This window comes from Taurulus bubalis (assembly GCF_910589615.1).
Source record: "Taurulus bubalis genome assembly, chromosome: 19".
Taxonomy (NCBI): domain Eukaryota; kingdom Metazoa; phylum Chordata; class Actinopteri; order Perciformes; family Cottidae; genus Taurulus; species Taurulus bubalis.
This window is the reverse complement of record NC_136607.1, coordinates 2,079,816-2,093,315: the sequence shown is the minus strand read 5'-3', so window position 1 is coordinate 2,093,315 and position 13,500 is coordinate 2,079,816. Positions and strand designations below refer to the sequence as shown.

At 44.3% G+C, this 13,500-nt stretch overlaps 1 protein-coding gene across 1 annotated transcript; it reads left to right on the top strand.

Moving 5' to 3' along the window:
* Positions 1-4,344: 4,344 nt before the first annotated feature.
* On the top strand, positions 4,345-12,988 carry lmnb1 (lamin B1; the record flags this gene model as incomplete). Its single annotated transcript, XM_079235627.1, has 11 exons — positions 4,345-4,703; positions 7,676-7,832; positions 8,059-8,184; positions 8,560-8,730; positions 9,548-9,673; positions 10,349-10,569; positions 10,647-10,875; positions 11,088-11,192; positions 11,395-11,514; positions 11,600-11,704; positions 12,113-12,988. 11 exons carry the CDS (start codon positions 4,345-4,347, stop codon positions 12,152-12,154), a joined length of 1,761 nt encoding a protein of 586 aa, XP_079091753.1. The 3' UTR covers positions 12,155-12,988.
* Positions 12,989-13,500: the final 512 nt, after the last annotated feature.

The following is a 13,500-nucleotide window of genomic DNA, read 5'->3' as shown; positions in this document are numbered from 1 at the left end:
ACACTTTTGTTCCACATGAGTTTGTGCTGCAGGTTAATGTAAAGAGAATTTTGGGTTTTAACAACCTGGAAGGGGATCTTCTACAGTTGACAATGTAAACATGGTTATGGTGGCCAAGCTGCGGCCCGTGGCCCGACTGCAGCCCGCAGATCGATTTTTTTTTTTTTTTTTTTTTTTAAAACTAGAAAATGGATTGAGCGCGCATATATATATATATATATATATATATATATATTTATTGGTGGCATTATCTCACATTTAAAAGCAGCCTAAACTCATTTCCATCAGACTTGAATCGGCTGCTGTTGATGTTTAATGAACCAACTATTTGACCGTTTTGTGTCCTGAGATTGAGCGTCAGTACAAAACACAATACTTCTGTTTTAAGTTTAAACATTTATTAAACACAAAGAATGAGATCTGCCTCTTTGGCACAAACATTTCCCCAACACACTAAAGCAGAATATGAGTATGTCAGTACATTTTTATTTTGAAGGTGTGTCCTAAGTGTTTAAAAGGGTTTTCCCAGAGATATCAGTTGAGTTGGTGCGTTCCTTGGAGCCGAGAACCTGACCAGCCTTGGTGACGTTCCTGAGCACCACTTCAAGGGGAAGATATTTAATCTTATTCGTTGTATAGAAGTCTATATAAATGACTCTACTTCTCTTGATTTATTCCCTCAGTAAACATTGTAAACATGAGTTTATGTCTCAATCTCTAGTTTCAAGTCTTCTTCAATACAGCATGATGTTCATTTCGTACATTATGGCACATTTACATGGACCATAACACCGTCAACATGGTGGAGAATCATTCCCAATGATTTCGGGAACAAACGGTAAAATCTGAAATCCTATTGGTTGAACTTTTGAGAAATTTTAGTTCATCCACATACTGTTAAAGTTGAATATAACTGCAGCCCCTGAATGCATGACTATGAAGCTTCATCTATTATTCAGCCTGGCTTTCAGGTCCTGTAAAGGACACACACCCTTTTTGGGCTTCAAGGCACGCCTCCCCTGAATTTGGATGCAGGTCCAGAAAGAGAGAGGGAGGGAGGGACAGAAGAGGGGAGATGGAGCCGGACAACGTACGGGTTGGGACTGTGCACGTAGGTTCTTGTTGTGAACCAGGGAAACAAGCAGAACCGAGCAAATCCTTTGCCAGCCGGTCTCAGATTGTTTTGCCTTGATTCAATGATTACATTTAATGTCTGATTTATACTTCCAGCTCGCAGAGCAGAGGAGTAGGTTACAAGAACACCAATCATATTCATTTATGTACAGGAGCTCCTCCTCATCATCCAACTTTCACATCTCCATGGCTGGAAAGAAAAGAATGAAACAATATTGAAGTGCAATAGCACATTACACTCTGGAAGGCCATGCATTCAGCTCCTGTCAGCAGTGGGAGGAAACGGCATGCCCAGATATTGTTATGGTAAGTCTCAAGGTCATAAGGTCGTAAGAGATCTCCCGTCCTGCTTGTAACTGTAACCCACCGGGCTCCACTGTGTTTTTAGAGGCAGTGGTGCTGTGCCAGTACGGAGTAGCTGGCTGATTGCTTATGAGGTGGTTGGTTTTACAAGGTAGATAATAGTAGGGCCGTTTGAAGGGTAAGGGTTGTCACGGTGATCCATTAAGCTGTGCTCTCCAGACGGTGCGGTCCATCCGAGGGGCCCGAGCGGGGCCGGTGGAGAGAGGACGCCCCCTGTGGGAGCTGCAGTGCCACACGCCGCTCGCCCTGGATGATGGATGACGTTTCTTTCTGAGCAATAGGCTCCTCGTCGTTGTTGCTTAACTGTGGTACAAACAGGACCGAGCCAGTCATGTGATTGACGGCTGACCACAGAACCGGCTCTGCCCGGTCATGATTGACATATCAAGATTGTAGTCCTTTGGAAATAGGAACTGCTGAAAAAAGAAAAGTTTTAAAAAGCTGCAATAAACTGATAAGATGCCGGATGGAAAACAATTTCATATTCATGAGCTTTTAAAAGTGCATTGGGTTAGTAAACAATTGAATGGTCAGAATACATATTCAACACTTTGGAAGTCCTAACATAAACACATTTATGAACACTGTGCCATGTGTTCATAAATGTTCGGACCCTCGTGTATTACGTTAGTTACACAAGGCAACGCTTATTGTTTCTGAAACTGTAAAAAAAAAGCTCAAAGTATGAAACGGTGCGATAACAAGTTGTAGTGGACTTATCTTCTCATAATAGGATGTAATAAAATACCAAAAAAAAGGATTGCAATATTATGTTTTGTGTTACTGCATCAATTCTATAAACTATACATTTTGAATGAAGTCAATACTTTATCTCATTTGCAAAGATAAGCGGCCTCTCTGTGAAGGTTCCCTCTAGAAGAAGTGCTATGAAGTTGGATGTTGCAGGAACTTTCTATATTTACATAGATTTTATGCATATAGAAGTTAGATTTCTAAAAATCCCAACATCTCACTCACAGTACCACAGTACATCGCATTACATTGAATGGTAACCCCTGTGCCTCACCACTGATGATGGTCGTCGATCAGCTCACGGGATGAACAGAACTACTCCATCAGTGATGTCGTCTGTGAGAGGAGGGAAGACACTCTTCGTCCTTGATTGGATTACTCGTCTTCACGCTCCAGCAGCGCTGCAAAGCATGGACAAAACTAAAAGAGAGTTAGCACTTATTAATATTTCACAAGCTTTTCATCCCGCCTGTAACCGTCCTGACAAGTTTGAATGGAGACAATATAGAATATTTCTGTGCTGTGGACCCGTTTAAAAGTTTGTCCTTGTGACAGAAATGGAGTCACATGACAAAGTAATGTCAACAGGTCAAGTTCTGCATTCTGGGAATTAAGACATCAAAGGTGGAGACAAAGTCAAGCTTGTCTCTCACATTATCGCAGAAGATCTTTACGTTAATATAGAATCTAAATGGGCATCTGAAGCCATCTGCAGCACATTAAGAAGTTGCATTTTGCTGTGGTATCACTCCAGAGTTAGCTGATGCTTCCGCACACGGCTGGGCCTCCTCCCATTCAATGTAGGGCTGACCCATCCTTTCACTGCTGTCATACGCGACCTCTTCAGAGGCTCTGTGGCGCGTGCATGGCCTCTGGTTTTGGACTGTGCTGATGTGGATCCACATGATATTTATGTATTCATTCGTATTTATTATTACACACCTTGCATGTGGGCAGAGATGGATGTGCAGCCTGATCCCGGCTACTTGATCAGTACTCACCGGAGTGACGAACGACACCACACCCAACTAATTAACTGTCAACCTCAAACTCCTTTCTTATCTACCAAGCTCTTTAACATTATATTGTCAAATAATTGTTGAACACAGTGTGGATGTGAGTACAGGGAACACATGAAGATGCTATGAATGAATGTGTAAACAGTTTTACTGCTAAAAATTAGCACACAAACACATATAAATCTAACATTTTACATACAAACTGAGTTTAAACAAAGGCCCATAGCAGCAATACAGCCAGATAGTATTAAGAATACATAGATTTAAAATAAATAATTAAAACACACTTTGAGCATACATTTTATTTACTTCCTGTTTTTAACAGATATATTTTAACGGATATGTTAAAAACATGAGGAATGTATGAGAAATTTCCCTTTTTATGCAACCAGGTTGGAAACTCCATCTTGTTGCCTTCGTAACAAAGAGGTTCCATATTTCAGATTCATCTTTTGTTCAGTTTTTCTCTGTGCAGAATAGTTGGTTACTTTTCTCCTTGTTTGTTTTCAGGCTTCAAGATAGTCTGTATACAACAGGACAACGTATTAGGAGCCTATCTGAAAATGTAATTCCTATATTGTCCTGCGCTATTATCTTTATTAGCTCGGACACGAGCCATTACGGGGAGAAGATACTAAATGGTTTCAAACGAAGCCGTTATCAGCGAAGTCAGGCGGCGCTTGTTATTTACGCCTGGACACTCCGATTCAACTAACCGGGCGGCCCGTGGAGAGTCAGCTGCTCAACCCGAGGTTTTGAAAGCCTAATGTAAATTGACTCCGCCTACTCCGGAGAGTGTCGGTCACAATTCCAAGTGAACCCAAAAATTAAACTGGAGCGAACGCATTGCGTCGAGCCTCGCCATTGGCCAGCAGGACACGACGTGAAATATTCAATGAGCCGCCATATTAGGAAACCAACCCCCTCTTTCATTCGGACAAGCAAAGACAGGACACACTTCCAGGGAAGCTTTTCAGACGTTAAGCGCCTCAATCCAAGTCGTCGACCCCGCCCGCTCCGTATCTCGCCTTGGCTCGGTCGCCGTCTTTGATACGGGTTATTTAGTCTTCTAACAATGGCGACCGCGGCGGCAACTCCGACCGGGCAGAGAAGCACGTGCGGCGGCGGCGGCACTCCGCTGAGCCCGACCCGGATCACCCGCCTGCAGGAGAAGCAATCGCTCCGGGACCTCAACGACCGCCTGGCCGTTTACATCGACAAAGTCCGTAGCTTGGAGTCTGAAAACGATGTCCTCCATCTGCAAATCAACGAGAAGGAGGACGTGAGGAGCCGGGAGGTGACCGGACTGAAAGCCCTGTACGAGACGGAGCTAGCCGACGCCAGGCGGTGTTTGGATGAGTCCTCCAAGGAGCGGGCCTGGCTGCAGATCGAGCTGGGAAAGATCAAATCCGACCACGAGCAGCTTCAGCAGAAGTAAGCCGTTAACCCTCTAATTGTGTAGTACAGTCTAATACGGCCCGGGACTCTGAATGACTAGCGGGAGGCTAACCGTTTTAATGCTGCTGACTTTGATTTTCGAGCCACTTTTGCGACATGAACGTCCGCACGTGACCCCGGGGAGCCGGGCTAACGTCCCGTTCACGTCCGGTGCGCGCGGAACTCAAACCAACAACCATGTTTTAATGTTTCACCGACCCGTAGCTGTTAAGAAGTCAATCTTAGAAAAAACTTATGTCAATCAATCAAAACTTGGCTACACATAAAACAAATGGTGGAAGTAATAAACAATATTTCAAAATAATTGACCCCACCCGGCCACCATTGTTTGTTGCTGAAAGAGAATACATGTGAAACCGGCTTTTACAAATTTAACTTTTAGCACGTGTTGAGTAAATACAAGAGCAAATGGGTGTAACGTTACTAACCTGAAAATCGTAATATTTACAGAATATGTCCCATTTAGTTAGTTAGGCAAATAACGTACGAGTTCATTGAAGGTGACATGATGCCTTCAGGGTCTCCTGATAGTAGTATCCGTTAGGCACAGCAGAAACAAACACTGGCGTTTTTGGTGTTTTATGAGGGAAAAGCAAACAAATATTTTGTGGAATGAAGTTTTTTGTGTCACAGACCAGGACAAGATGCGCATCAGACATAGTTTTCATATCCAAATAGTATTATTTCAATGCTGGGTTTTGTAGTCATTAGCAGGTGTGCTTAATAGACAGTGTGTGATTGTATGTATTCCCATATATCAGACAGAATTTGACAGCTGCAGCTGATACACAGCTGTTGACCATGTGAGGGAACAGACCATGTTCCCTCTGTCCCCTGCTTTCCTCCTGAATGGCATTCTCAGAAATACATTGCTGTTAGTTGTTGTGTTTAATAAACACCAAGTTGTGTTGAGACTCTTTTAAATCGGCAGTGACAGCTGTGTTCGAGTCCCACTGTTGTTGCTAAATGAACGTAGCATGAATCCCTGCAGGAGTGCACTGGATCCCAGATACGCATGTATCGTGCAGTTGGACCCGAGCAGTCAGGTGCGCCTCTGACGGTCAAACACAGGTGGCAGGAGCCCGTTTGAGTCCCTTGGCCAGTTGCCATGACCCATTAGTCCACTCCGGCTTGATTTCGCACACGTGTGTTGAGTCTGTATTGTAACTGGATCGCATCGTGTTAACTTCACAGATGTTAAAGCTGCGGCGAGAGTACAGAGTGGTGACGACAGTCGGATATTCTCGGCTGCATCGGAGCCAAAGTAGCGCATTTATCAATTAATTTAAAAGTCAAAAAGAAGAAACAATATTCCGATAATCCCAACAATGCTGAATTATAATTCAGATAACTAGAAGATCCCTAGTATCTATGATGCAATGCATACTCCTACTACAAATGTAGGCTTTACTAAATGTTCATCTTACATTAGCTCATCTTTAAGAGCCAGTAGTCAAAGTTCAATGTGCTTTTGTGTCCAGTCGTTGCTTTAACATGTTGGGCTTCTCTAACCGTCTTCTTAATGTAATAATGTGGACATGGTGTCCTCTGGAAGTATCCATGGTATTTGTTGTGTACTGAGTGTTCCTGTGAAGTGAGACTGTCGAGTCTGTGTTTTTTCCCTCCCTACGTATGTTTCTCAGTAAAACGTGAAAAGCGAGCGTACTGCTCTGCATTCCACTCATACTTTGTCCACTTCGGTCCCGCCCGCCGTAACCCTCAGGCATACCATGAGCAAATAACTGGCCTCTGTCCCAGCAGAGCACCTCCAAAAGACGGCTTAACTCACAAACCCAGTGACACCGCTCCACTGTTGACTTAGCTAACCCGGTTTCAAGCTGGGGAGCAAACGCCCAGCGTGTGTACACACACACACACACACACACACACCGAATAGGGATGACATTTTCACTTTAGGAAAACACGCTGGGCGTTTGCTTCCCAGCTTGAAAAGGGGTTCAACAGTGGAACAGACCTGTTTCCTAATTGTTTTGTTTATTTTACAATTATCTATATTTGTGTTTACTTCATATCTCTATATATTTTTATATAAAATCCAAACATGTTTGACTTGACAGTCATTGAGTTTGAGTTGAGCTGTTTTTAATAATAATTGTTTATTGTTCCCGTTTTGGATAATCAAAATGGGAACAATCAGACAATTAGGATAATACAATATTGTGAAATATTTTGCCAGTGCAAACATGTGATATGAGAAGTGTTTTATTTCTGAGCCGTTGTGGCCACCAGAGGACGCTGTTTACTTGTGTAAAGTTTCAGCCTAACCAGTAACTGAAGGCCAGTGGACACCGGTCATCTACTCTCTAGAGGGGGGGGGGATCAATTCAGCATAGTGTCGCAATATTTTGCGTGGCGATATTGTATCGATACACAGAAGCCAAGTATCGATCTTTTTATTATATCAATTATAAACGTTTTCGTCCTAGAATAATACAAATCAATTGCTTTTTCAGTCCACTAGATGGTGCTGTGTTTTCTGGTGAGGTCAGCAGCGGTCCCGGGTCAGTGTGATCGGTAGGAAGTTGGTTAAAACAAAAATAGAGACATCGGAGAAGTAAATTAGAAATGTTGTCCGTGTTTAAATCAAACGTCTGGACTTCCTGTCACTCGTAGCGCCGCTGTTGCGCGACACGCGGGACAACATGCGCGACACGGCGCTGGTCAAAGATGTAAAAAGCATGAATCAAACTGGCTACTAGTACTCTAGTAGTGCTGGAAGCCGCCGGTGTTACGGATTAACAGGGTTAATCCCGACGCAGTTCCTGGAGAACTCGGTGAAATTCACGGAGCTGTGTGCGCCTACGGATAATATTATGAACCCAGACACAGAGCCAACAACGTGACCAACGCGTTTAGAAAATAACGGTGTTGCAATGTAGCAGTTACTGCGCCCGCTCTAATGCTCTTCCCGTGTCATCCTCCTTCAGCTACAACAAGAAGGACTCGGAGGCGGCAGGAGTTCAGGCCCGGCTGAGGGACCTGGATGCTCATCTCAACTCTAAAGAGGCCATGCTGGCCACGGCGCTGTCTGAGAACAGAGGCCTGGAGGCCACGCTGGCCGACCTGCGGGAACAGCTGCAGGAGGTACAGCGGCGCTGTCACTTGAACATCATGTGGCTAGAAATGTTTTTTGTATCTGTTACTTTAAGTGAAGGAGGGATGCAGATAATGCTATTGTGCTTATTACAAACAAAAGTGTGTTTTTGAATAGTATATCTGAACTCGCTGAGCCTTTTCCATTCAATGGAGACTTGTTTTCAAAGCGAGACCGTGTGTGTGTGTGTGTGTGTGTGTGTGTGTGTGTTGTCAGCTGGATGCAGGTCTGGCTCAGGCCAAGAAGCTCCTGGCCGATGAGATGCTGCTGCGCATTGACTTGGAAAACCGCTGCCAGAGTCTGACCGAGGAAATGATCTTCCGTAAGACCATGCAAGAAGAGGTGAGCATTGCTCTCAAGACACGGTAAACAAGACTGTGTGTTGGAAGGGAATCGCTTCAACCATGCAGAGTGAAAATGTTTTTGAAAGTCTAAAGGCCAACAAATATGGATCAATTAAAACATATTTTTCAATATTTTTTGGGACTTTACAACACAAGAGTTATTGTAAATGTTTACCTCACATGAGTCTGCAACAATCCTGCATGATGAGCTTGAGATTTCAGTAGGGCTGCGACTTAAGTCTTCATTATTTACTTAATTTAATTGATGAATCACTTTCTCCTTGTAGTAATTTATTTTTGAGCAACCCAACCAGTGTTGACTGCAGTTAGTCAGGACAGGATCAAGGAGGGCTGACTGTGTGCTGTGTCACAGGAAGTGAAGGAGTCCCGGCAGCGGTACGAGACCCAGCTGGTGGAGGTGGACTCTGGCCGGAAGGTGGAGTATGAATATAAACTGACTCAGGCCTTGACTGACATGAGGGCCCAGAATGAGGAGCAGATCGGCCTCTACAAGGTCAACATGGAGAGCACCTACATCACTAAGGTATGAATATACAGAGAGAGATTATGTCTTTGATTAAAGCCACAAACTCAAACACAAAATTAACCAAAAATGCAATTCAAAAAGTGTACAAAATTAACTTTTCTTCAGGTTACCTTATCAGTAGGTAAATACTGAAAAACATGAAGCAGCACTCACTTCATAGACCTGAGTCTGGAGGAATTCATACTGGGAGAACTGGGGAAGTCAATGCACAGTATGGATGCGGGACACATCAAATTACATGCATATTATGTCAATATTATGTCATATTGGAACGAAACGAATGGGTGTGTTGCTACAAAGCTGGAGGAACACTGTTTTTGCTTAATTTGATTAAACCAATGGGCTTTGACCAAACCAGTTCAAGACAAAGTTATCTACTTCCACAAAACCACAGCAGTTCTTTCCTCCCTTGGAGAGATGCAGTGATGAAACATAGTTTAGTTTCTCCATAGAGGGTTGCACAACATTTATCTGAGTGCTGAGTCTCCTGCTCAGTTTTACACAACACGTATTTGCAATCTACGTCCATGGAGATCGAACCAGAAACACAGCTAGTCCGGCTGCTTGTAATACTGACACTGATAAATGTCAGAATCCATGCGCATGTTTTCTGTAGTTGACAGAGCTGTTCAAATCCTCCACCTGCACAATATGCAAGTAATTGTGTTTTGTATTTTTACAGTCAACATAGCAAGCAGCACATTACAAAGTTAACTTCCTGCGTGTCAGGAAGTGAGCGACGCAGCTCGGTTCCTCTTTCAGGCTGCGATGAGAAGGAAGCTGTGCTGATGTTGTCCACTCTGTCTGTCTCCAGCTGGAGGATCTGCATCGGCTGTCTGAGATGAACGGAGCGTCGGCCGGCACGGCCCGAGAGGAGCTCAGGGAGTCCAGCCTGAGGATCGAGAGCCTCACCGCCCAGCTGGCAGGAATGCAGAAGGAGGTGGGCATTTTATTTTACTAGTTTCACTCTTTTTATTGAATTGGAACGTGTGTCCTGCGTGGTTGTTTTTGATAAAAGTAGCCACATTACCCTCAAAGTCTCCCATCTGACCTTTGTGTATGCAGCAGAAGTTTGTTTTCCATGCTTTGTTATAACTATAAAGTTATACACCTCCCTTGGTATCCTGTTATAACATGTATAATATAAAAATGTTGTGCTCTGCGTAACTGTCAGCGAGGCCGGCTCTCGTGCATTGACCAAACCGTTAAAGGTTTGCTCACCTTTTCAATGTAATCCTGTTTGGAATGACTGTTTAGTGTAACGTTTGAAGTTTATTTTACTGTAGAGTTTGGGGAGAAAAAAGTCAGCTCAAATTCCATTAGAACACATTAAGGATTTCCTCATAATGGACTATAAAATAAAATGTGCAGCGGTCCAGGTAGGATTTATTTTAGTCTGAAGGACTAATCAGCCAAACGGTGAATTGAAAACACTTTTTAATTTAGGTACGATTACTTCAAGCACGTTATTTTAAAGGTCGCATGTGCACGGAAAAGTATTTTGAGCCCCACACGGCTTTCACCAATGATTTTTCTTGAAGCTTTGTAAATGACGAGGACAAAGCGACGGCTCTCTCTGTGACCCCTCAGACTCTGACCTCCCTTCTGTCTTCAGACTCGTGGTTGGCGCGACCGCATCGTGGAGCTGGAGGCGGCGTTGTCTCAGGAGAAAGACAAGAGCCGCAAGCTGCTGGCCGACAAAGACCGCGACTTGGCCGAGATCCAGGCCAAGATGCAGCAGCAGCTGAACGACTACGTGCAGCTGCTGGACGTCAAGCTGGCGCTGGACATGGAGATCAACGCCTACCGCAAACTTCTGGAGGGGGAGGAAGAAAGGTGAGGAAAGATTGCGAGCGGCGACGGCATCGTTTACATGAGCGACTCGCCCGCTGAGCCTAGCTGTCTCTCCCCAGACTGAAGCTGTCTCCCAGTCCGTCGGCTCGCGTCACAGTCTCTCGAGCCTCGTCCAGCAGCCGCAGCGTGCAGACCACGAAGGGGAAGAGGAAGCGCGTGGACGTGCAGGAACAGGAAGCCAGCAGCTCGGTGTCCATTGCGCACTCCGCCTCGGCCACGGGGACCGTCTGCGTGGACGAGATCGACACCGACGGAAAGTTCATCTGCCTCCACAACAGCGGAGACGAGGTGAGCGCTAGATGTCTCGTGCTTTGAGTTCCTCCATGTAGCAGCAGAGGCACGGCCTCGATGTGTGGGACCGTGTTGAAGAACGGCAACATCAGGCCACTGTTTAAAAATCCCAAAACACATTTATCAATAAGAGCACTATGTATAATGTAGTGGAGAGTGGATAGTATTCAGAGATCCGGTTGAACTAACGACTTGTTTCTCTGCCTCAGGACCAGGCAATGGTCGGTTATGAGATGATCAAGACGATTGGAAATGCCACAGCTACCTACAAGTTCACACCCAAATACGTCCTGAAGGCGGGCCAGAAAGTCACGGTAAGAGTCTTCAGTTCGATTGTCATCGTTTAGTGTTCAGGAGAGACGTTGTCCTCAGTGTGGTGCAGCCCTCGTCCCCAGTGTTCAGTCTCTGGGTCTGCTTGTGTCTCAGTGTTGAACAGCGCGGCTGCATCATGTAAACTGTGTGCGTGTGTGAATGCTGTGTTGAATATGAGGATGACTTTGGGGCTGCTCTGTGCAGGTTTGGGCGTCTGATGCCGGTGTGAGCTCCAAACCTCCCACAGACCTGGTGTGGAAGAACCAGTCCTCCTGGGGGTCAGGGGTGGACGTCCAGGTGGAGCTGATCAACCCTCAGGGAGAGGTGAGACCAGCAGCCAGCCTCTCTTCTGTTCTTTAAGATTGTGTTCTTGAGGGTGGAGATTTAATTGTGTGTGTGTGTGTGGCAGGAGGTGGCAAAGAGAATCACAACATACAAGACGGCAATAGAAGAGGAGGACGAGGATGATGATAATGGAATGGAGGCCACTGATGAAGACCTCTTCCACCAGCAGGTGAGATTATCAGCTGGCTCGGTTCAGACCGTTCCTCAGATTTAAATGGCGGCTGATTTGAGAGCACAAAATAAACAGTAGTCCAACTACTAAATGTGCATTTGTTTATAAATATTTATATGGACACATTTCTCAGGAAGAATAGCTTGTCTCTGTCGCACAGTCAGAATATAAAATCAAATGGGAAGCTGCCGTTTATCTTCCGGCCTTCCCCAACACGTCGGCTCTCCACGTTGACGGAGCGGCTGTGTGTTGACGGAGCGGCTGTGTGTTGACGGAGCGGCTGTGTGTTGACGGAGCGGCTGTGTGTTGACGGAGCGGCTGTGTGTTGACGGAGCGGCTGTGTGTTGACGGAGCGGCTGTGTTTTTCTGACGCTGTCCGCATTGTGTTTGCATGTTTCTGTGCAGGCGGACCCTCGCACTGCAAAGAGAGGCTGCTCCATCATGTGATCCCGCTGCACCAACCAGCTCCTCCTCTGAGCCAGTCTGCCGCCGCCTGTAATACTAGAACTATTTTTCTATCTTTCGTAGCTTATTCCAATAATGAAATGTTTTTATTTCTCTTATAAAAAAATTTCAAAACTGCTTTTGGTAGATAAACGCTAAACGACATGGTGCTGAACACAGTTTGTATTTGTAGTTCAGATTTTGTTTTTTAAACCATGCACCAAGTAGCTAAACGTGTTTTTTTAAGAAAACAAGTATGTGATTTTTATTTTAAATGGAATTTTATTTTATATTTGATCTTATAATATTGATGCTATATGTTCAGCTACAAGAAAAGCCACAGGATGTTGGAGACTTGATTAAGACAGGGGCTGACTACATCCTACTTTATTTAAAAATAAGCACTGAAAGTACAAGTGTCAGGACAAACTACACTAGAGTTGGACAATATGGAAATCAGTCTATTGGCATTCTTCTAGTACCGTTGGACAAAAGAAATAGCGTGATTGTTTGATTGTATTCACAAGAGGAAGTCCCAGCGCCGTCTGTTAGCAGCTGCTGCCTCACAGCCGCGTGGAAGAGGATTAGACGCACAAAGGAAAGCGCTTGTGCCGTCACAGTAGTTTGATTCTGCTCTCTGACGGGCGGCACGCAGCCGGCGGTGAGTTTCACTCCACTGACTCCGGGTCAGCGTTGCACCACTAATTGAGAAGTGTTGATTGTATTCTTTTGATATTTGAAGTGTTTGAAGTACTGTGTGTGTTGTTGTTGATATGCATGCTATGGCGGTAATCATCTTAGTTGAATGATTAAACATTAAAAGTTTTTTTTCTTGTACTTGAGTTTGACTTGTTTTTCGAGCATCAATGGAACGGTTCTCATGATCATGGAGAACCTGGAGGAGTCATGGAGTTTTAAAATGGTTATTTCCAGGCCTGGAAAAGTCCTTGAAAAAAAAAAATATATATATATCCAAAGGTTTAGTAAAAGTCATGTAAATGTGATATATTCATGTGTTCATGACGTTCATTTTTACGCTGATTTTTAAAAGAAAGACGCTCAGAATATAAGCAGGCATACATACAGGCATCTATATAAATGTTTATTCTTTTAATCAAACCATTAATTTCCTTAATGACGGTTCTAAGGGAACCTTTTATCAGGTAGACTTTTCACAGGTTTAGCTGCTCTATTAAAATACAACCACGTAAACTGGTTACAGATGCTGCACAAAACAGCTGCAATGAATTATGGGATTGGTTCTCCATAACTGCACCTTCATCTTTGTATTTAATTTAACACGATCCGTCACTATTAAGTAAGGTACATATTTATATTGATTATGTTTC